Raw genomic sequence first — 16,335 nt, 5'->3', positions numbered from 1 at the left:
TTTTCACGAGCAAATGCGGGAGAAAAGACTGTTGCTTGGCGCGAGAGTTACGGACGGTGAAATCGAGATGGAGGCCTACCTACAAATACTGTACGAAACACTCACTGTCAGCGAACTGATATTTTACAAAAAGAGCACATTTAAACAAATTTCGAACAAAGGTTTCGAATGATCGACTCATAAAGCCACGGCGATCGACCGATCAACCACGATCGACAGGCTGAACACCCCTGGAGTAAAAGAAAGCAGTGAATGACATGGTACGTCCATTGGTAGGTCTAAATTTGAGTTTGTTCTGCTGGAAATTAGATGTACAGTACTGCTGCGAGCGGGTCTAGTGTGGAGTTGCAGTGCGGGCTAGCACCTCGCGCATCATGGCGACGAGGCTGTCCGCCGTCTCCTCGGCGGTGGGACGCACCTGCGCGGGGGGCAGCAGCAGGCCGAAGCCGCCCGTGTCGCGCAGATCGTACTCGAACACGAAGCGCGCGCCCAGCGACTTCTTCACCCAGTCCACGCTGCTGCCGGACACGCCTCCTGCAACGAAGCGGGTGGGTCAACCCGCTGGAAGAGACACTCCAGCCTTTACCTTGAACAATGTAATATAACATTAAACTACAGTACCAATAACTGAAATTGCGCCATCAGAGAGGAAAACAAATAACTAAATTGTCCTTATTGTCTGTATACGTATAATAGCAAAGAAATGTGATGAAATATCTTAGGTGAACTAGGGAATACAGGGTGCGAAGTCCACGCAGAATAACGTGGTCGGTAGACGCGCAGTAGCCTGAACTTGGGTGGGGAGAGCGGTAGTGGTAAGTGTTGCGGTCGGGAAAATGCCGACGCTACGACACACTCTTCGCCCGCTTTCCACAATGACAGGCTCGCAACCTGCAATCTTTGTCAAACGATTCTACAGAAACTATTCGGTGGAATGTGTTGCTTCTAAGGAAAAATCTCACATGCAGTGCTAGACGAGCGAGAGAAACCCCTAAAAACTCTACTTCTGCACTAATGTAATGAACTGAGGCGTTTTTAAATACAATCTAAAATATAAAGCATGCTTTCAAATTTGACAAACAGGAAAATCATAGAAGTACATTCATTATGAACCTACATACTGACACTACATACAGTTTTTATATATATGTTTCTACACCTCTACGTACACAGACATCTGCTAAAATTACTAGCTTACTTACTTACCATCGCTCATTATAATAAAGGTCCGCCCCCGGTAGCTGGGTGGTCAGCACGACAAAATGTCAATCCTAAGGGCTTGGGTTCGATTTCTGGCTGGGTCGGAGATTTTCTCCGCTCAGGGACTGGGTGTTGTCATAATCATCATCATTTCATCCCCATCTACGCGCAAGTCGCCGAAGTGGCGTCAAATCGAAAGACTTGCACCTGGCGAACGGTATACCGGACGGGAGCCCCTAGTCACACGACATTATAACAAAACTAATGATATGCAAGCGATGCGGTGAGTGACAGCTAGTATTAGATACGTTAATAACAAAAAATGTTTAAGTAATACATTGACATTAAAAAACTGACATACTTGAGGGCTAACTTATGGAGTAGGTGCCGTAATGAAGAAATATATCCATTACAAGACAAATTTCCTCTTAACATGGGATAAAAGGAGCTTTAATGTAGAATGCTGTTTGGTCATTATCTGGAAATTGTGTATCAGTCTCCGCACAACTTACTCGTCAAAATCATCTAAATGAAAGATTTTCTCTTTCTTCCACTTTTTTCCTGGAGTAGAGAAACCTTCAGAGCTGTGGTAACTAATTTACGCCTTCTTTCTTTATCCTTCTTGTTGTCTGAAGTACCACTAGCAGCCTGAACTCATTCTACGATACATTTTAATGGGATTTTTATCTTCTCTTTTGCCTCTTCCAGCGTAAATTTAATTATGTTCTAAACAATGTCTCGTACCTGGCTATGCAGAACTCCTCCTTCCTACACCTACGGTGCTTGGAGACTGCGATGCCATGCTGCGTGCAGCAGTGCCATCACTAAACGTGCAATGGACGGCATACAGCAGTGGGCTGAGCTGACCTGCCTTTCCGAACGAACGAATAAATTCGCTCAGCGCTTCGGACGAAAACTGTCACTGCGCAACGGCCACCGTATCCTGCTACCTGTCGCAGCAACAGTGCGCCGTGTCAAACTGAGCTCCGATGACAAATGGTTCAAATGGCTCTGAGCACTATGGGACTTAACATCTGAGGTCATCAGTCCCCTGGATTGAGAACTACGTAAACGTAACTAACCTAAGGACATCACACATATCCATGCCCGAGGCAGGCTTCGAACCTGCGACCATAGCAGCAGCGCGGCTCCGGACTGAAGCGTATAGAACCGCTCGGCCACAGCGGCCGGCCGCTTCGATGACAGGCACAGGTAACTCAACCAATGCTGCTTCAGATTTGTGCCAGATTTCATCAGTAACAGTGTTTTCAGAGTGGTGGGGTGCCAGTCTCTCGCCAAACCAAGTCCACGTGTTTTCAGTGGGTGAGATAAGGAGACCGTGCTGCGAAGGGCGCTACCCAAACACGCTCTGTATCGAGGTTGGTCAGGACAGCATGGGCAGCACGCTGGCTGGCGCTATTTTGTGGAAAAATAACGTCACTTCAGTGGTCTTAACACGTCACGAGTTTAACGGATGCTCCTCAAATCACCAGCTATGCGAACCTGAAGTGCTTGTGTTTACGTCCACAGCGGAACCTCACAGCTTGGTGCTAGACCCATATGAGGATGACTGGCGCTATCTGGCAACGTTCGTTCTCCGCGGAAATTCCACACACGGATTGCACGCGGAGTCGGGACTCGTGTGAGGAGAGGACGCTGTGCCACTGCTGTGTGCAGCGCTGTTGCCGACGCGCCTCTCTCTACCGCCACAACGTCGCCACGCTGATAGTTGAAACGTCCCCTTAGAACAATTATACAAGACTGTGCTTAAGCTGACATACAATACTTTTAGCGCAATGCAATATGACTTTCAAAAATCCCCACAAAAGAATGGCCCTGACTAACATTAACCTATACCTTTCACAAATCACTTACCTCACAAAAATCTTCGTTACTCGAACTACTGCAATACGGCGAGCGCCACTACTGCCAGCTAAATAAAAGATTCAAACTACGGAAGGCACTAACTACTGATAGGGATAGTTAGCAAATGAAAGATTTTAATAGAGAACAAACAATGTATTTACCTTAATAATCATAATATATATGCCATCCAGTCTTACAAATTTCAAATCTCCGCCATTTCTCTCCCCACATCCACCACTGCTGGCGGCTCACCTCCAACTGCGCAACGCTACGCGCTGTTCACATCCAGCTGCCCAACACTACAATGGCGAGTATTACAACAATGCCAACCAGTCACTGACTGCACACAGCACAGCCAGTGATTTTCATAACGTAACGTTGCCAATAAGAAAACATAAACAGCCTACTTACATAGTTCGTACTGCTCTTGACGCCGTTTTATTGTCAGTATGGATGCTTGCCTTGCTGTAAACTTCCTGACTCGGGGGACAGAACGTGTCTGTACGCAATATCGGGGAAGAGTAAACCGCCGTCTCGATACATCACGATTCGACTTCTGGCTAAAATGCTGTCCAACTTTTCTTTTCCTAGCACTAGCTATGAAACTTTTTTGTCATAAACATCGCTCAAATTCGACATCTAAATGAGAACTCCGCTGTGCAAATTTTACTTACCTCTATCTATTTTGTGCGGCTACGCTGAAATGCTAATCACTTGCATATCCAAACACGTACAGTAGTATGCATCATGCCAATTTGGCACTAGTTGCATCTGCCTTCATGATCCTCGTGGATATTCAAGCATGAAATCCTAGACAGTGGTCTACTGCACTGCTATTTGAATAATATTGAATACGATAAAAGCTGTGGCTTGCTGGAGAAATGCTGCAGGGACAAATGGTCTTTTATTCTATCGCTGTTTTTCCAACACACTTCGAAAATGCAATCCAAACATGGTGATTGTGGAGACACAGTTCTGTTTTTATCAGTACATCTGTTTTTTGAAGTATCGGTCTGGACATACAATGGTTGCCAGTAGTAACCGATAGCCGTTCAGAACAACGACGTAGCACGTGGTTGAAAGCAAGGTTTTCACACCCCTGAAGTTGTTTGTGAACTACCCAAACCCTCATACGTGGATGACAGGAGCATACTCACATCAGTAATATATTCTAAAAGTAGCGCGTATGTGTAATCGCCAAGGAAGACTGAGTGGAACACGGAACAAATTTGTTTGACGGTTTTTGGAATTTTACGTTATTTACTTCTATATACAGTTTTAACGTGAATAAAACCCCGACAAACTACAGGGACGAATTCCTGATTGGCAATGGAGGAAAATAGGTCCTATGAACATGTGCCCGGAAATGTATCGTTGCCACGGTAGACGGAGCTGACGAATGAAAGCTCCTCTGACCGCGTGCCGTGTGTTCCTTGTGTGACGCAGGCTGTGTGATTGACACAGCATACTGCGAACAGCGGAATGGTCCGGTATCCGTGTTGGGAACAAGCGGAGATGGTTTTTGTGTTCCGCCAAGCAGATGTAAAAGGTCGAGGGACAGGACGGCTACACCGAAACAAGTACCCTCACCGACACCAGACGTATCATACAACATTTCAAGCCCTTTTTTGGCATTTGTGTAATCATGGCTCCTTTCAAACAGACGCCCGAAAAGGGCTTGAAATGTTGTGTGGTGTGGTTGGCGCCTGTGAGGGTACTTGTTTTGGTGTAACCGTGCTGCCTCTCGACAATTTCCATCTGCTGGGCCGTACAAAATCTCCGACCATTCTGTTGCTTACGCTTACAGGCCGCTGCGTCAGTGATGCAGCTTGCAACACACAAGGAATATATAGCATGCGGCCAGAGGAACTGATATTTGTCAGTGCCATCTGCAGTGGCAACAACACGTTTCCGGACACATGTTCATAGACTTTATGTTCCTCTGTTTGCAGTCACGAATATGCCCCTGTAGTTTGTCGGTTTTCTTAACAATCACTTTGTATGTTGTGAAAACCTTAACATTCTGTGCAGATGATCGAAGCAGAAGAAATCTGTGTTGCGGTCGGGACTCGAACCCGGGTCTTCTTGCTTGCTAGGCAGAAATGCTAACCATTACAGCAGCACGCGGTTGTCTCGGGGTACTGGTTACCAGCCATATCACTGTTTCTGGTGGTTAAATGTGCTCCTCTTCGGATGGTTCGACCATCCCAGATGATGATTTTTCTATTCCAACGCTTCGTAAAAAGTTCTTGGCCTGTCACACGCATGGAGTCATTAGCAACTGAATTGTAACGAGGAATGACGCCACGTGAGACGCTTGATACGTTCTAATTCTAGGCCTGATGACTTGCTGCGCCTCAAAGTAATAGTTATGTGGATCTGAAGATTACCAGCACTACGGGTCGAACCCAAGTTATCCATATAAAACACTCCAAGTGACACATACCGTCTCTTCTTTCATTATGGTTACAGTGGTCACGGTTCCTAGAGACATAATGTTCCCATTTATGCAACTGATCTTTATTTTTATTGTGTTGGTACATATAGTCGATAACATGATCTGCTAAATAGTTCTGTTTATTCAGATTTTTAAGAATGTCGAGGTGTGTATTCTTTCGAGTAGGACAAAGTGGTATGCCTTACCACTATTCTTTGTTTTTAAATAATAAAGAGAACTTCACTCTATGTCATACTTCGCTTAATGGTGATAGGTGCGCTAGTCGTATCAAAACTGCAAGCACAGATGATGGTCTAGAGGTAAAGCACGCACGTAGAAACCGGAAGGTCGGGGATCGAATCCCGGGCGAACCGCAGAATATTTCAGTCTGCCTTTAACCTAGGCTTCATCTCTAATTGATGTGAAAATTCGTCAGGAACGACGCAGAGTCCTGATTCCAAGTCAAGCTATACGTCACCTTTCGCCAGTTGGATAAGTAGACTAGGTTAGGCGTCAAATTGAAAGACCTGCAGCAAGCCGTTGAACCACACGAAATTACTATATTGGTTGTTGGATGCTGATCGAAATCAAATACAAATCGAATTACTCAGAAATGTTTCCACGAAAATTCAACCGATATTGTGCATCGCTGTCTGATGTTTCGAGCTCTAAATTCGTCGTCGAAGTCCCAAAGTTCTCTTACATGCTGATCGAACCCACAGAGTATGTGGCCCGACACCTCAAACAAGTGCGTGCACTGATGGATACCAAACTACTTCTCCGAGGTTGATCTGGGCCATTATCAGGCAACTATAGACTACGTTGAAACAAAGTAAGGGAACCATTGTTCCCTGTAGCAATTCTCAAGCACATGGAAGGGTTCATTTTTATCGACTTCGTGAGACGTCGAAAACTGCAACGACTCTAAAGGGAACTATGCCGAAAAATAGGTGCACTTTTAATCAAAAAACACAGTCTTCATTATCTGGCCGTTCTCTGTTGACCTTACCCTGGCGCTGTCAAATTCCCACCCGGCAAAGTGCATAAATACACTTCTATGAAAGAAGAAAAAGATGGGAAGTATTTCATGTAGTATTTCCGTTCTCTACCACTATCAAGTGTGCTACTGAGCTACAACTTGCGGAGAAGGAAAAAAGTCTGAGAACTAGGTTGCGGGTTGAATTAGAACTCATAGGCTCGCACGTTATTGAAAGATTGGCTATTTTATCTGTGTAAAGTTTCATACTTACCGAAGATGTCGAAGATAGTTCCTGTCTGATATTTGGTGCCGTATCTTCTAGAAAGTGCTTCCGCCGATATGTTGGCCACTTCCATCTGCAAAATGTAAACTTTTCTTAGCTTCGTACCTTACATCTATGAACATAAGTTTCACCCAAGTCTTCAAGTAACTATGTCACATTCCACTGTACTAATACACACTTACTGTCATTGAGTCAGGAAAGAAACATTTCCGGTAATACTCTTAGTAAACTACAATTATAAAACCGTCCTCATTAAGCAATCGCCTTATGCGAGGCCGCAAGGTTGAGCTGTTGTTAAGCGTGTTCACACACCAAAACAGAAGAGAAAGTAGACGTTAACACGAACCAGGAATAAATTATAGAGGAGGAGAATGAGGAATTATTTGCCTCACGGAGCAGAGTCACACAAGTTGCATTAACCACTTGGAACAATTTGCAAATTGATAACAACTGAAAAATACATCTCCGTAACGAAAGAAAATTAGTTGTTCGCGTAATGTTTTATAAAGTCATGAATGAAAAAATCCGCTACAGTTATCGAAATTATTTATTTCTAAAAAGGGAGGCATAATCCGCTTTCAGCACCTGCGTCCCAGCTTCAGGTGCACAGGTGCACATTAAAATGTGAGTCATGAAGGACGCATAACTGTGGTTAAAATACGTTAAAATAGTGCATCCCTAGTACATGGCATGAAACAGACTATCCTCGTCAATCCTAGGTCACGTCATGTACTAGGTATGCATTATTTTAATATATTTTAACTTATTTTAACCTCAGTTATGCATCTTTCATGGAATAACGTTTTAATGTGCACCTGAAGATGGGAAACAGATCCTGAAACCAGGTCGTACTTTCTTTTCAGAAATAAATAATTTTTACAGCTGTAGCGGAATTTATCACTGATGATGAATATCAGTGGACGTTCCGTCAAGAGAAACGTGTGTTTTATAAGGATTCCTAATAGATTATGAAGTGTATATGAACGATATATTCACCGTTTTAGGTTACTGAAACCTTTTTGTTGGACCAGCTCCTTAGTTAGTGCAACAGTGAACATACCCAGCTGCAACGTGGAGGAGTCGAAGTCTGTCGCTGGTACTCTAAACCAATAGTCATATGCGTTATGTGCGGGCTCTGTCCACGACAGCAAGAGCAAAGTGAAATGTTTTGATCCCAAAGTGAGAGGCTTTGTGTTTCAGGGCGGAAAAAAAGTTAGCGGTTCTAGACGCTACAGTCTGGAGCCTAGCGACCGCTACGGTCGCAGGTTCGAATCCTGCCTCGGGTATGGATGTGTGTGATGTCCTTAGGTTAGTTAGGTTTAATTAGTTCTAAGTTCTAGGCGACTGATGACCTCAGAGGTTAAGTCGCATAGTGCTCAGAGCCATTTGCACCATTTGAAAAAAATTAAAATTTTTTTTTGACGTAGTCTCCTATTAGATCAGTCGATATTGTCCAACGTTTTTGCACTGAGTAGATTGGATTCTTCACGTATCCCTATGGAAAGTATGAAAAATGTCTATTTACGATAGCCACAGATCTTCGCTGGACTCCGTAAAAACGTCTTGAACTGACGTGCCACATTAGTGCGGCATATATTTATTATCGTCTCCAGCTCATATCCACAAGTCTGCCTATTATTTAAGTGTAAAATGGCGCCGTGAGTGGTGGAACTGTACGCGTATGTTACATTCTGTTACGTGTTTGGATACTATAAAACTTGGCATCAACTGCGTGCCCTCTCTAGGACCAGAAACAGCAAACATTCAAGCGAATAACACATTTTATTAAAACTAACATGGCAGGCAGAAATGGACTTGTGAGTGGATTTCATCCCTATGGCGTTCGAGAAACACCGTAACGTCTTCTGACCAACAAAAGCTTTAACCAGAGACCACTAGCTACACAATTTTTTTCTTGTTCGGGTAGTAATGGACGTGCGTAATACATTTCAAAACGTATTTAGAATTTGAATTTTGGAAAACCATCCATTGGCCTTGGAGGGAAAGGACAGTATTGGCTGTGCTGAAATTTCAATACGACAGGCAGGCTAGTGAGACAATTATCAGAAAGATTAAAATATGGTCGTGGCTCTGTAGTGGGGTAACATAAAGACAAGGACAAGAATATTTTTTTCCTGTTGTACAATATATGTCATACTGAAAGGAAGAAATACAAGGAAAGATCACAGAAATCCACGTGTAGCGTAACATACATAAGGTAGGGTTCAGTTACAGCAGACCATATCTGAGTCGATAGTTCAAGAGCTGCAGCGGAGAGCAGCACTCACCAGCTCCTGGTTGTTGTCCGCCCGCTCGTAGCTGAGCCCGTAGGGCCACATGAGCGCCTGCTTGTACGTGTGCAGCGAGACGTACACCAGCAGACGCTCCTTGAGGCCTCGCAGGAAGTCCGACAGCGACCGAGTCTCTGGCTCCGAGAATGGCGAAGATCCTCTGTAGTGCGGCGAGCAGGGGTTGTCGCTGGAGCCAGAGTCTTCGCAAAGCAGGGTACAGAAAAGCTAGGAGAGTTAACTGCCACATCATCCCCGAACAACAGTACACGGACAAGGGTTAGAGTAGAGCAATGTAACATGCAAACACACCCATAATTGTTCAAGCGCATCTTTGGCATTAGAAATTGATAAACATGTACAAGGCTCATTGGAAGCCATGGATTTGAAGCAACGGGTTCCACATTGAAGGATGCATATAAAGAGGGGAGGAAGGAAAATCTGTGTTTAACGTCCCATCGAAGACAGTGACCTTAGAGACACAAGTAGAGTATCAGTACCAATATGAGGTCACATAACAATATTATCCCAATGTCACAACATCTGGAGAATCCCTCCACCCCCTCTTCCCAAGCCTATTGGGCAACTGCGTGAGGTACTTCAAAAAATGGCTCTGAGCACTATGGGACTCAACTACTGTGGTCATCAGTCCCCTAGAACTTAGAACTACTTAAACCTAACTAACCTAAGGACAACACACACACCCATGCCCGAGGCAGGATTCGAACCTGCGACCGTAGCAGCAGCGCGGCCGGCTGAGATACTTCCAATGTCAGGATATAACCAGATATGTGTCATGTGTCCTCCCTTTCGACACTCACACCTGAGGGACACTTCTGTGCGGTACATTGAAGGTCAGGAGGTAGCCTGATACCTGGCCAGTGCATCTAGGGGAATTGTGTGACACAAAAATTGTGGAAAATGGAAGGTCATGCCACTCGTCCCATTCACCAATAGGAATCAATTTCCCCCTCCTCTCCCCCTTTCTATTACTATTCCAATTGTATGTGTTTTGTCATTTGAGGTCTTTATACCATAGGGAGAGTATCATCACCAGAAGAGTTATCCTACTTAAGAAATGGCAGCAGATATTACCATAAGATACTTTGACATTACAGAGCATGACTGAGCCATGGCTCGATTACTGAAATTTACGAAGTCATAGCATATCCTGCAAAAAGAACAGGAAATATTAACATAATTTGTGACATAAAGCAATTTGACATTGAATATAAGATTGAATAATTTGCCTGGTATGATATTTAAACAAACACACCATATCCCATCATAAACAATTACCGCAGGGTCATGTTGCCAGAAACACACAAATATATCATACTGCTACAGATATATATTAAAAGTAAGTCTACGAGAAACTCACCTCTGCGTTATTAGTAGGGGACGTCACTATAAGGTCGCCTTAGAGAAGTAGGATTGTAGCAGACTTGTAAATAACGATGGACAAGTCCAAAAATTTACGTGCATTGCTAAATTTACTCTTTAAACGAGTATCCAAACCCAACACAGACATAGAGTAGGAATGGTACAGAAATGCACTATATTTAAGGGAAACTTTAAAAAATGCGAGGAATAGTATTGCGTAGTATCTGAATAGATAGCCGGTGCAGTGCGCATTGCCAGAACTGCTGCCTCACGTACACCGTCTGACCTGGTGAACTACCGCTCACACTAGGCCTGCATGACCTTACTCATCGACATCATAAGCCTCGGACTCCACCAGCAGGTGGAAGCGCCCCGTGGACAACCAGAGAGCGAGAAACAGAGGCAGAGAAAAACTCGTCTACCTTTGCCGCAGACCAGAACGTGTACTTGATGTGGGTAACGGTTATAGCATCCTACACACACACACACACACACACACACACACACACACACACACACCTCTACCTCTGTTGCACAAGGTACTAGCCGCTGAGAAATTCGCCCACATGTGGGCGGTCAGCAGGTCAGCAGGAAGTAGCCGGCAGAGCCGCATCGATCACGTGACACAGCCCATGCTTCAGAATGCACGCCCAACATCGACAAGTTGCAATTCACCACAATAAATGTTATATTTTCCATCCTAATATTTTTTATCACACTCTCTACATACCAAGAATATTTCCAGTGATGAGCTGTTATTAAAATCATCTCATCACAAGGATCATTTGTCAGCGCATATTCCTTCATTATTTTCCTAAAATACATACCATAACTAAGAAATTTATGGTTTCTTCTGAATTCCTCGTGACAGCAAAGAAACACTACAGATTCTCGTCTCTCATCGAAGACGAATATCTAAACCATGTAAGTGTTATTGTCTTGAATGCCTTGATGTGCATATACGTCAATTTATTGGTGTTTATTTCGTTAACACTTTTTGATTTAAACGTTATTCATTTCAACGGGACTGTAATTTTGTATTAACCTACTGTTCGGTGTTTGAGTGTGTCAGCCATAGTGCAATGCTGGTGGTATGGATCACTTGTGAGCTTCACATTTTGTGATACTGGTGAGATTAAACCATTACAAACACATATGCCTCTGAGCGTGTCTGTGAACTGATGGATTCACCCATACCGTCTTCCAGTTTAGGTCATTGTGCCTCATCTCGCATGGAGTTTTCTTAGGAACATTCATGATTACTATCTTTGTCGTACAATACCTTTAATTAGGAATCTTCTCTAACACATACGTTGCGTTTTATAAGACCCGAGGTAGGGCTATTAGTTGCTGGCATCTGTCTGTAACCTATATTTTCTCCGCCGTGATACGCCAGACAGTCCTTTGCAAGTCCGACAAAGTTGCAGGTAATTTCTCGCAGCAAGTGCTGAACATTTTGTCTCGCAATCTGCTAGTAAACCTACGGCGCCTTCTGTATGTGATTTCTTCAGTAGATCTGTAGGTAAACGAAACAACATACAAATGAACCAACCAATGTATGTTTTTATTTGTGCTAAGTATTTATCCTAACTGTCTCAAGCGAATGTGTGTTTGTTGTGCTCTACATTTAACGTTGCTGTGGTCATCTTTGACACGCTAGCGTAAAAAGGGGACGCCATATCGGCTGCTCGTAAGTTGCAAATTCCATGCAGTTCGAAAGTTACTTGTAACTGCATGTATAAGCCGACTCCCTGTATTTTCTTCGTCTTCGAGCAAATTCACGTGCGTCATATAAATTCCTTTCGAAAACTTAGGTACAAAAGCTTGGCGTAACATTCACCCCTTCCTTTCGTGTTGAACTTACCAAAACCCGTGCCTGTGTCTAGGTTTACTGTGTAGTACTTAATCATTAACTTTAAACATAACGTGTGCTTTTCAGGAAGGTGGCACATTGTGTAATATTCTAATTTCTAATTTCAACTATAAACTTAACTGTGCTTTTCAGAAATATTGACCACCGTATCCCCATTCACAATTAACAATTCTCAAGTTTAATTATATATTTACGAGAAAACGTTATGAGGAGTTTCGGACGCTTGCAAAAGGTTTCGTAAATTACGAATATTTTTCATAACCTATTTTGTAATAAATCGGTGTTTGTGATTTACAGTTACTATAAATAAGTAACATATCGTGTCACATAAGTTATCTCTTTTAATAGGAGTGTATATTGCATTTACCATAAATTAAATCCACTGTCGAATTTTCTTAGTTACCATAACGCGAAAACCGTTTCGGAGAAACAGTAAAACTAGCACCAGGTTTTCTGCTGTCGCAACACGTTTCTCATTTTTCGCTTTAAGGGGCTCCGGAAAGACTCAAAATCATGAAAAGTTCAATTTTTTACTTTTTTGCGTTTTCTGAATCTGCAGACTATTACCTTTCAATAGATATATAATTTATTCAATTCCGAAGACTACAACTATTTTTAAATTTTTTTTGAAACGTGTTCTACATGGGCGTGACCCACTGTGGCGCTGTTAAACTGCTGTCAAATGGTGTTATTATTAACGTCCGTGTTCATCAGGTACATTTTAGAGATGTGAGATAAAGTATGTGTTGTGGCTAACCTGTGATGGTTCACTATATATCGCTGGTGTGATTGTCGATTGTTTCATGTTTATTTACTCTGTCGTTATCTCGAAAATATTCGTAATTAATTCTGTTTCTTGAGTCTCTGTTTTATTGAAGTATAATAAAGGGTAAAAGTAAAGTTATTAGAAATCCTCTGAAGGCTTTTAAGAAAAGGAGAAATGTTGGAAAGCCAAAGGTATGTGTTATTACTGTAAATAATAGCATTCTAACATGGTACGAGCGATGCTCGCTTTAGACAAGGAACGCCTTCGGGCTGCAGACAGGGCTGTAAAGAGTCTAGAAATACAAGCAAGAGTAAACAGGAGGAGGAACAAGAGGAAGCTGGAGGAGTAGTTTGCAGAGGATGAAGATAATCCATCCTATGGACCTGGAATGCACTAAAAAGTTAATCCAATCTTTGTCGCTCGATTCCCAAAACTTTTATTTTCTCATACTAATTACATGTTTTCTAAGGATCTTCCAAACATATTTGTTTCAAACTTTCAGTAAATGTTACACAGTACCTTCTGCGTAATTTAACACAGCCTTTTTCCAAAAAACTGTATATTTTTGAATATATAAAAAATTGCAAAAAAATGTTGTGAATTTTCATTACAATTGAAAAAAAATCATCTTTAATAACTGAACTAAAATTTTGTAAAATCCCTGTGTTAAGTTGTAGCCCATATTCCAATAAATAATCTGTAAAAAGTTCAACTTCCTACCTCAAATACTTTGTGAGGAAAGATGTAATTTATAAGCGTTATTTTAACATTGCAAGTATAGAGCGTTCCGGAGCCCCTTAAATCGTTTTAGTTCCAGAAGGCTACTGGTAATACTTGCGGCATATCACACTCATAAATTAAAAGACAATCAGCAAGCTCAGTATCAACTTATTAGTTTATCATTCTGTAAAATATTGCACCAGGCATAAGCTATTTGTTTACTGTTGTTTGAAATATTGCACGAGACAAAAAGCAGCCCCACTGTGTGTGCTGTTCTCGGGTAGGGGATGAGTTGATTGCTATTCGTAATCAGTTGGAAATCGACTCCGATTACAGTCAAGAGATAAGAAGTGGCTGCGAACAGGTATGTCGGGAGGGCTATCAAGAATTGTACACCAGAAGTACCTCAACTACTATCATCTCCTGTGGAGAAGAAATACAGCCTCTCCTGTGGAGAGGAAATACAGCAGTCATCGTTACTCGTCCACTTGACTGTAAGTGGCCTCTCAATGAGAGGTCTAAGCGTCCTGTACAGGGGAGACACGGGGCAGGAAGAACTCAGGATGTTGCATCCATCCAAATAACCAACAAGTTCGAGGTGTTGTCTTCCACTGAAACCGAAACTGAGCCAGTGAGTCTCGTCTCACCTTCTGGGAAACTTGCTGTGTCCTGGGTCAACGGGCAGTGAATGCAAAGGGACAATGGTCGATTAATCGTCGGTGGTTCTAACGTACGGCGGTTAATGGCAGCCCTTAGGGAAATGGCAGAAAGGGATGGGAAGGAACTCCAGGAGCACTCAATGTGTACGCGTGGAGACTTCATTCAGCATGCTGAAGAAGCTATGCTGGCAGCCATTGAGGGAGCAGGATGCGCCCAACTGCAGAGTGGGGCGCGCTTTGGAACAAATTATGCCTGTCATCTTCGTTCTGAGATCATACTTGGATCATTCCAGTGACAACAGAGAAAGCTGAGACTACCAGCCTTGCTCACGTAGTTTCAATGCTCACAATCTGCAGCATTGTCCCCACAACTGATCGTGGTCCCCTGGTTCTGAGTCAAGTGGAAGGCTTGAACCAGAGCCAGAGAAGTTTCTGTGACAGGCTAGGCTGTAACTTCCTAGACTGTCATATGGTCGCGGGTTGTAGGGTCCCATTAACTGGGTCTGGTGCGTGAGCACCACACATCAGAGGCAGCTACCTTTTCTTTTCTTTTCGATTAGGCGGCTCTCCATCCAATCCAGTTAGCAATAGCTGTAGGAAATCCAGAAGTGTCAGTGTAAGATCCAAAGAAATGTTAGTGTTAAAATCCTAGTAGTTAAGTGCCGCGCAATGGCGACAAGTGTCAGAGTTTGGAGCGCTCCTAAAAGCATTGAAGCTCACATAGTATGCGGCGCAGAAAGCTGCGTAAAAGCTGAAGTTGAGAGCACTGAGATCTTTGGTGAAAATTTAAGCGTCTACAGTAAGGATCGTGAAATGGGAAATCGGGTGATGTATTTGTCGCAATAGACAAGACTCAGTACCAAGGGTGGGCATAAAATTATAAAAGGATCCTTCAACTGTCTACCAGACTCAACTCCTGGAGTAAACTAAAACTTTAGGGAAAATCTATGTTCGCTCGTACGTTAGTCCCCCCCCTAATCATACAGTAATCATTAGAGGAGACTATAATCATCCGACCAACAGTTTGACTAATTAGAGTTTTTTTAGTGGTGTGCGTGACAAGAGATCCTGTGAAACATTGCTAATCGCTTTATCTGAAAACTACCTAGAGCAGATATATAAGGGGGTTGTTCGCGTTGTTTCCCTGGATGATAATTAGACGAAATATTCGTCAGCATTTGTAAGCGGTGGCTCCTTGAGGTACGGCAATACGCGAACACCGAGAAGTCAGTTTAAACAGTTTTACTAACAAAGGTTGATTAAAAAATACGCAAGCTATGCGCATCCATCATTACTGTGATGACATCCTAATTACCGTCGTATTGAAAGGCTCCATGGTGAGCTAAGAAAAGAGAGATATTCACGCCCGAGGGCATGCTAGTTAATACGGCGCGCTGCGGACGGCGGCTACTCGTTTCTTCCCTGGGTCGCACTGTGGCCGGACGCACGTGTACTGACCAAGCAAATTGTCAGCATTCCAGATAGGTCAGCTGGCGAGCGCGTGTTACGTACCGTATGGCTGCATGCAACCCGTAGACCCTTACAGATAGTTCGGATGCAAATATATATAGGTTCATTCGGGAAGTAAAGAAGGGTTTTTCTACAGAAATTTTTATTTAATATAAGTAAACGAAACTGTATTTTATATACAATTTTATACCCAAGCTACTTTTCTACGTAGTTACCGTTCAAATGTAGACACTTGTCGTACAGTTGCCGCCTAGTTGTTGAACACTGACTGATTGCTTCCTTAAGTTCATCATCACTTCCGTAGCACTGTCCAGTCAAAAAGTCTTTCAGTTTGGGGAATAAGTAATAACTATTTGTGTCTAAGTCCGGACTCTATGGAGGATGTTGAAACATTTCCCACTGAAACCACTG

General features: G+C 43.0%; 1 protein-coding gene across 1 annotated transcript in view; it reads right to left on the bottom strand.

The window, feature by feature from the left end:
• Positions 1-334: 334 nt before the first annotated feature.
• LOC126106505 (zinc carboxypeptidase-like) overlaps positions 335-16,335 on the bottom strand; it is a 71,801-nt gene continuing 55,800 nt past the window's right edge. Inside the window, exons 7-9 of the mRNA XM_049912861.1 lie at positions 9,054-9,256; positions 6,754-6,838; positions 335-534 (exon numbers count right to left, since the gene is read on the bottom strand). Of these exons, the coding sequence (XP_049768818.1) occupies positions 335-534; positions 6,754-6,838; positions 9,054-9,256 (488 nt within the window). The remainder of the gene's footprint in view (positions 535-6,753; positions 6,839-9,053; positions 9,257-16,335) is intronic.

The sequence above is a fragment of the Schistocerca cancellata genome, chromosome 1 (genome assembly GCF_023864275.1).
Source record: "Schistocerca cancellata isolate TAMUIC-IGC-003103 chromosome 1, iqSchCanc2.1, whole genome shotgun sequence".
NCBI classification, from domain to species: domain Eukaryota; kingdom Metazoa; phylum Arthropoda; class Insecta; order Orthoptera; family Acrididae; genus Schistocerca; species Schistocerca cancellata.
Note: the sequence above shows the minus strand (reverse complement) of the source record. Positions and strands in the feature narration are given on the sequence as shown.